The 8,620-nt window shown below is 40.2% G+C and overlaps 1 protein-coding gene across 1 annotated transcript in view; it reads left to right on the top strand.

Annotated features, from left to right (window-relative positions):
* Positions 1-8,023, top strand: part of LOC116276330 (cytochrome P450 2J2) — a 32,113-nt gene extending 24,090 nt beyond the window's left edge. The window contains exons 8-9 of the mRNA XM_031669362.1: positions 692-830; positions 7,785-8,023. Coding sequence (XP_031525222.1) covers positions 692-830; positions 7,785-7,963 — 318 coding nt within the window. The 3' untranslated portion in view covers positions 7,964-8,023. The remainder of the gene's footprint in view (positions 1-691; positions 831-7,784) is intronic.
* The last annotated feature ends 597 nt before the right edge of the window (positions 8,024-8,620 follow it).

Below are 8,620 nucleotides of genomic sequence, written 5' to 3' on the forward strand. Positions count from 1 at the left end.
GCAAGCTGGGAAGAAGTCTGGACTAAGTGGGCATGGTGGACATGGAATGGAGGTGAAAGTAACATTGACCAATCTCGTTGATGGGTTGGATAAAGGCAGAGTAAAGGAAAAGCTCCCTCTGGGAACTCCTGTGTTTCTTAATATATACCTGGGTGGACAGGGGCTCCTTTCATGGGTCTGCCTGATTCTATTACTAAACCTACTGTGGGGAGTGGGGTACCGTGTACTAGACATTGGAGGAAAGAGAATGGCGAAGCCAAGATGAATGAGATGTCTTTTACCTTTGTAGAGCCGCCATCGTTATAGCTTCACTGAGCAGCTGGGTTGGTTTTGGTACACTGCAGACTGACTGTTGGATTATTCTCTCATCAGTGAATTCATGTCCCCTCCCTCTGAGACCTACCTAAACTGACCTGTCCCTGTAAGGAAGATCCATCCTGCACTCAAGAGTAGCCAAACATCCCTGTTAAAATTCCCAGCAGGGAAATCCAATCTAATTTGTAGGCTGTCCCAGACAAAGAGGAGGGTCCTGGGTTGGGGGACACAGGAGACCGTGTACCGCAGTTGGGGAGGGTGGGGCAGTTCAGAGTATGTTCAGCCTCCGGCATGGAAGCCCGAATATGACCACCCTCTGCATTGGTGTGCTTTTTCATGGGTCAAGCCTTGCCTGAGTCTCTGCTGCTTTCTCTAGGGGACCATGATCCTGACCAATTTGACGGCGCTGCACAGGGACCCCACAGAGTGGGCCACCCCTGACACGTTCAATCCAGAGCATTTTCTGGAGAATGGACAGTTTAAGAAAAGAGAAGCCTTTCTACCCTTCTCAATAGGTAAGTTGTAATAAACAGGCATATGGGAGTCCAGGGCCCCTCTCCCAACACTCCCCTGCTCTCTCCCTGTATTCCCTTGCTTTCAATGGAACATCTCCAGACAGCCTGGCCAGTGCAATCACTCCATCTTGCTGTAGGGGTCAGCCCTGGGATTTCCAGGGCTGGGTGTTGCTTCAGCCTGCCCTTACTTCCTAAGCCCTCCATTGCCTCTGCTGGAGATTTCAGCTTTCCTGTGTTCTGTCCTCTGGAACACTGGGGACAGAGACCCAGACTCCACTTCCAGCTCACAAAGAGGATTGGGTGCTGCTTTTTGTTTGTTTGCTTTTTGTTTTTTGTTTTTTTGAGACGTAGTTTCACTCTTGTTGCTCCAGGCTGGAATGCGATGGCGTGATCTCAGCTCACTACAACTCTGTCTCTCAGGTTCAAGTGATTCTCCTGCCTCAGCCTCCCAAGTAGCTGGGATTACAGGCATGCGCCACCATGCCAGGCTAATTTTTTGTATTTTTAGTAGAGACAAGGTTTCACCATGTTGGCCAGGCTGGTCTCGAAGTCCTGACCTCAGATGATCCACCCACCTCGGCCTCCCAAAGTGTTGGGATTACAGGCATGAGCCACTGCACCCGGTGGAGTGCTGCCATCTTTACTAAATTTTAAAATGTCCTCAGTTCTTTTTAAGGACTGCCCACTCACAGAGAAATAGAGCTGATCTATAATAAGGCGATAGAGAGGGACAAGGGGAAGGAGAAACTTATTTGCCACATGGGCATCAGTCAGTGGCTTCACTAGATTGGATTCTACTCTCTAAGTACGCCCTCGAAAAGGTTCTTTGGCCTTTGTAAATTTAATTCATTTTTTAAATCTAATTAATACATTTATATAATGTGTAACTTGAAAATTAAGAAAGAAGAGGCAGTGAAAACTCTCTTTTTTCTCCTGTTTTTAAGATAACCAGGTCCAAAAATATATTTTTAACTCATGACATTGAAAAATCAATAACAAAAATTCTTAGTATGTTCCAGGTTTTGAGTTAGATATGTTGCATAGTTTATTTCAAATAATTTCACAATTCTTTAGTTCCATCAGTATTTATTGAGCATCTATTATGTGTCAAGCATTCAGCCCTGGTGATATGACAATGAATGAGTGAAACAGAAAACAAAACAAAACAAAACAAAACTGCTCCCATGGTGCATATGTTCTAGTGTAATCATATAAAGTTTATGTTACTGTAACCACTTTTTAGTGATGAGGAAGCTGAAGCTTAACCCAGTATAGAAACTGAAGTCATAAAACTCATGTGGCAGAGCTAGGATCAGTGTCGACCACATTTATCAAAAACTAAAATGTGCGTTCTTCCTAACACTCTCTACTGAAAATAACTAAATGCTACACAGACTTACCCTGTGGAATGCATGATAGTTTTCTTATTGTTAATTTAAAATACGTATTGATGTTCTGAGACAACATCATTTTGTTGAGGATGACCCTAAGGCTCAGAAAGGACAGAAACAGAATGACCCATGTTGGTATGACTCCGAAGCCCATGCTCTCCCACTGTGCTGTCTTGTGCTGTCTTGGCTTAGATGTCTCTGGGCTGATTCTGACGATCAGTGCTGTCTTTGTCTTTCTTCATCTGATTCTGTCACCTCCGCTCACATTGGACAATTCACTTCGAATGTGAAAGCTGATATAAGATGTAGGAATATCTTCCAGTCTTCCTGTCTACGATAGTTTCAAATTTTGTATTATAGCACAACGTTTCAGCTATTATGTTCCAATTATTATAATTAATTATTCCTGTTCTTTGACTCTTGCACAACATCCATGTGGAAATGGTAGAAATGTGACCTTTTCTACATTCCACAAAAATGCTTCACCTAATGCCATCTGCAACTGTGATGAGAGGAATCTTATTAGAAGGTCATGGCTTTAAAAGGAAAAAGGATACTCTGGGCTAAGTGATGCCTGGATATCTTTTCTTCGTATCACAAGCCTCTTTCTCAGAGTTGCTTCATGTCTCCTGTTTTTAAAAAATTATCTTATCTGAATTAGCAGTAGTCTTTTTAAAAACTATACGCAGTGACTCACTGCTGCTTTGCTATTGAGAGTTGTATTGCACCCTCTTAGAGACTTCATTTGCAAGAAAATTGTCTAATTTAATCCTTACAACAGCCCAGTTATTAATAGGCAGGAAATGGATTGGGATCTCTTTTTAATTTAAGATAACTAAAAATAAGAGAGAGTTGTTTCCTATCCAAGATCATATGCTCAAGGAATTTGCAGAACAGGACCTAAAACTCAAGTTTTTATACTTCTAGTCTAGTGTTCTCTCTAGTAAGACTAGAATGTAGCTTACTTAAAGTCCTCTCTACTTTAAGATTCACTAATTTCATAACACATGCATCAGTTAGCATATTGCTACATAACAAACAGTTCAAAACTCTGCAGCTTAAAACAGTAAGCATGAATTATTGCTCACAAGTCTGTAAGTCAGATATGTGGCTCTGCCAATCTTGGCTCGGCCCCCTTGGTCTCTCTGATCTTGACTAGAGGTCAGCAGGCTGATGGCTGATCTAGGATATCTTCATTTGGGACAGTGAGGCCCTTCTCACATTATCCCTCATCCTCCAGCAAGCTGCCGTGGCTTAGTCACATGGTGGTGATAAGGTCAAAAGAGGGAGAATGGAAGTACACAGGCCTCTTAAGGTCCGGACTGGGAACTGACACACCATCACTTCCATTGCATTATGTTGGCCAATGCCAGTCATAAGGCCAGCCCCAGTTTAAGGGGAGGGGATATTACTACAATTTTTAATGGGAAGAGCTATGACATCACATTACAAATGATGTGGATCCAAGAAGAGGGGGAAATTGAGGCTGCTTTGTTCTTACCATCTCTTTTTCTGAGAAGAATGAAATTCATAGAAGGCAAGCAATGTATCTGGGATGTCCCACAGAAGATGTGATAGGATGAGGACCAGTTAAATGGATCAGGAGATAGAAATCTGAAGAATCCAAAGGGTTAACAAAACATCAACACAACTGTCTTTTTAATCACATGCCCACTCTTGGCACGCAGTTGCTTTTCCTTGCTGTTCCTTTGCTCGTGGTAAAGAGTCTTCTAGAGGACTCTTCCGAAGTCCTCACTTTACAAGATGTAACAGCTTCTAAAGTGTGCATAATCAGGACAGGTTTCAAAGTTTTACCGAAAATTTATATTTATTTTTCCTCATTTAAATGCTTCCTGTTTGATCCATCAAAGCAGGAAGCAACTTCATGAAATAGATGAACCCAGTTCCTCTCTTTCCAGTTAAAATCTTTAGATTCTAGGAGATAGGGCTGGAAAGAAATTTGCCAAAAATGTAGGTCAATTCTCTCATTTTACTACTGAGGTAACTGGCCTGTTTGGTTAGTGATAGTTTGGGGAAGCACCAGGGATGGGAGCCAAGTTTCCTTTCTTCCAGGCATAAGTTTGACACCTAACAGTCCTAATTTTCATGCTTTTAAAAGCAAATTCACATTGCCATTACATTGGGATCCTTGCCTAGCTGTGTAACATAGTTAGGAGAGAATTTATTTCATGCATTTGACAAATGAGATAAGTTTAGGTTTGCGAGAATGAATGCTTTACTAATAGTCACACAGTTGGTTACTGATGAAGCCAGTTCTTTAATCCTGGTTCCTGACTTGCTAGGTCCAGTTTGCCATGATATATGGATTCTTCTAGGAGAATCTTGGGTATATTTACAATAAACTGATTTGGTATCATTTTAACCTGTTGCTAATTGTACTATTTGTGATGGATAAAGAGATAAAGGTGAGGGGAACAGAGATGAATTAGACACACACTGGTGGGAAACACAGGCACAAATAATATAATAATGACATAACCATGAAGCACGTTTGCCTTTACTAAGCACTTTTGCATATATGATCTAACTTTATTTCCTTAACAACCTGTTACAGACAGAGGACAAAACTTAGGCATACATACATTTCCAAGAATATTAAATTACATGGGAAAATACAAAGAGGTAAAAGCAGCATAGAGAATTGACTACAGGGAATCATATTTGTTATGATGTACAAAGAATCTCCACAAGGACAATAAGGAAATATGTTAAAATGTTGACAATGGTTTTGTCTAGATTATGGGATTACAAACATTTTATGGTTTTGTCTTTATACTTTTCTTTGTCATGCTTTTTTAAATTATTGCTGTGAATATGTATTACTTAGGGAGAAAGTAAGCTGTTAAAAATGCACACAATAGAGATGGCGGTAGTGACTTGTGTGGGGTAATGTAGCCCAAGTGGGGTGAGGAGGACATTCACACAGGGGAGGGGGTGGTGGAAGCTGAGAGCTGGTCTCAGAGCACAAATGGTATGAGGTGGAATATGCACAGGGTGGCTGTGGCAGTGATGAGGGGTAAGTTATATACAAGGGATACTGATCCAATAAATAAATATATTGAGGATAATGAGAGGAAGTTGCAAATAAAGAAAGGGAGAAAATCAAACTTTGTGGTGTTGGATTGGAATCTGAGATAATCTATAATGAACTCAGATTTTCAATAGATAAGTCAATAAATATAGAAATGTAGATTAAATATGGGGTGTGTGTGTGTGTGTATATATATATAATGTATACACACACAGTTTTGGACATATACCCACATTATATACATACATATATTCCCTAGCTCTGGCCACCGATATGAGCGAGGGGCAACAATATCTGGAGAGCAATGAGCATGCCTAATGCCCAGATCTTGATTTCTACATATTATTATCCACTAAAAGAAACCAGGACTTTTGGAAAAAATGACTGATTCCAGGGCTGGGAAAGGGAAAGTATAAGATCAACCTGGAATAGATTGTTGTGCCAAAAGTCAGGAAGTGACAGGTTGAATGGGCGTCTAATGGTCAAATCTGGAATATTTTGAGCATCAGAACAAGTAATGATAGTAACAGATTATAACCCTTTGAATAAAAACAGGAATCCCATGAATCCAACTGATATCAATAAATGAGTCAATAAATAAATGGGAAGGGGAGCAAGCATTTCCTTTAGTAGAGTGCTAACTATTAAATGTGGAAGAAATGACAGAATTTTAAAAATCGCAATTTGGTAGCTATCAGCAATTAATAATATGGTCAAGAAATAGCAATGGAAAAGAGTGGATCACAGTTTAATGAGAATGGTTTGTTGACATAGTCTCGAAGTACTTATTAGTTACAGAGAAAAAGAATAATTTTACAAGAGAACTTGGCAGACACCACCTTAATCAAGTGAGTACCAATAATGTCACACATCAAAATTGTACAGCACTTGCTAGGATAAAAAGAGAAGAACACAGTATCACTTTGGTGATATTCCTACCAAAACTGCAAAACTTCACAGCCTGAATCCAATCATGAGACAGCATGAGAAGCATTTACAAAACAACTGCTGGTCTGTAATCTTTAAAAAGGCCAGTGCCATGAAAGTTGTATAAAGAGTGAGGACTTATTCCAGACTGAAGAACTAAGGTGACATGACAGCTAAATGCAGACCGTGATCCTGTACTGGCTCTACTGGACCCTTTTCTAATGAAGGACATTGGGACAGCTGGTAACCCTGAATGGGACCTCAGGAGAAGATGGCCATTCATCAGTGTTAATTTTCTGGCTTGGATGGTTGCATTTTGATTATGTTGGAGAATGTCCTTCTTTTTAGAAAATACATACTGAAGATTTCATGGGTAATGTAGACAATGTACTCCCAAACAATTCAGGAGAGCCAGGTTCTTTGTCTTATCTCTCCAAGTTTTTTGTACATTTGAAATTATTTCAGAATGAAAGGTACATTATGGAAAGTATCACAGTAAAGAATTGTAATATACAGAAAGCTGTTTGAGTAATGCTACCACCCAAAAGGTTTTCTTTAAAGGTCATCTTTTAAATTGTATTCTTCTGTTTTTTTGAGAATTAACCAGATCCAGTTAATAATAAGCAATTGTACAGCTGTTTATTATTACCTAGGTGACATGTTAAAATACTTTGTTTTGAGGTATAAATTATTAAATTATTTGGCCTATTTGGATTCAGCATGTAGCTCACACAGTATATAAAGTTCTCATCTTAAACACGTATTCATTTTCACTAATATGCACACGTACATTTTCACGGATGCCTAGAGAGGTTAATTTGCCCCAATCATGTGGTTAAGAGGTAGGAGAAGCTGAATTGAATCTCTGTCCTTCTGCCTCCACTTCATCCACACATAACAGGGAGTGGGATGAGGTCAGGACAGTGTTAGGTATCAGCTGTGGAGACCAGGACCCAGCCTTGGACCACACTTTAGAAGAAATGGGAAGGGAAAGGGCCTGCAAAGGGAAAGGGCCACTGTGCATAAAAAGAACCATTGAAGGACGAAGGCCAAAGCAGTCACAATATAGAGGGCCACCCATGCCAGAAGGCCCCTATGATTAAGGACGAAAAGTGGCACAGGGAAAAGATGACTTATACCTTAGGAACTCTGCTCTGACATTTAATTCCTTGTATTTTCAACAATTTTTGTAGGGATTGAAAAAGTTAACATATTTGGTTGTTTTTGTTGTCTTTTTTTGTCATGTTTGTTAAATTATTTTTTTAAAGCTCTTAGGCTAAACACCCCCTTTCTAGGTCAGCCCTCACCTTCCACTTCTATGGTCCTACACCCTGCAACTTCACCCTGGAAGCTCGCATGCCAGACCCCTGACAGCATTTGACTTTGTGTTCCTGGACTTCTGCTTTCTATGCATTGATGAACCCAAGTGGTTGTCAGACTTAAATAAGCTGCTGGCCATAACACCCTGGGGCCTACAGGCCCTTCCTCTGCTCCAGTTTTTTGGGATATGATTGAGGACATCTATCTCTGCTAGGCACAAATGCCACCTGAGAAGATAACCCATCTTTTGATTTTGTCTTACAGGAAAGCGGGCATGCCTCGGAGAACAGTTGGCCAGGACTGAGCTGTTTATTTTCTTCACTTCCCTTGTGCAAAAATTTACCTTCAGGCCCCCAAACAATGAGAAGCTGAGCCCGAAGTTTAGAATGGGCATCACTATTTCCCCAGTCAGTCACCACCTCTGCGCTGTTCCTCGGGTGTGATTTTGCTAAGAAAGAAAGGGGCTTTTTAATGATTGCCATTCTAACTGGTGTGAGATGGTATCTCATTGTGGTTTTGATTTGCATTTCTCTGATGGCAAGTGATAATGAGCATTTTTTCATGTGTCTGCTGGCTGCATAAATGTCTTCTTTTAAGAAGTGTCTGTTCATGTCCTTTGCCCACTTTTTGATGGGGTCGTTTGTTTTTTTCTTGTAAATTTGTTTGACCGCTTTGTAGGTTCTGGATAGTAGCCCTTTGTCAGATGAGTAGATTGCGAAAATGTTCTCCCATTCTGTAGGTTGCCTGTTCACTCTGATGGTAGTTTCTTTTGCTGTGCAGAAGCTCTTTAGTTTAATTAGATCCCATTGTCAATTTTCGCTTTTGTTGCCATTGCTTTTGGTGTTTTAGACACAAAGTCCTTGCCCATGCTGATGTTCTGAATGGTGTTACCTAAGTTTTCTTCTAGGGTTTTTATAGTTTTCGGTCTAACATTTAAGTCTCTAATCTATCTTGAATTAATTTTTGTATAAGGTGTAAGGAAGGGATCCAGTTTCAGCTTTCTACATATGGCTAGCCAGTTTTCCCAGCACCATTTATTAAATAGGGAATCCTTTCCCCATTTCTTGTTTTTGTCAGGTTTGTCAAAGATCAGATGATTG

The sequence above is a fragment of the Papio anubis genome, chromosome 1, assembly GCF_008728515.1.
Source record: "Papio anubis isolate 15944 chromosome 1, Panubis1.0, whole genome shotgun sequence".
In the NCBI taxonomy this organism is placed as follows: Eukaryota; Metazoa; Chordata; class Mammalia; order Primates; family Cercopithecidae; genus Papio; species Papio anubis.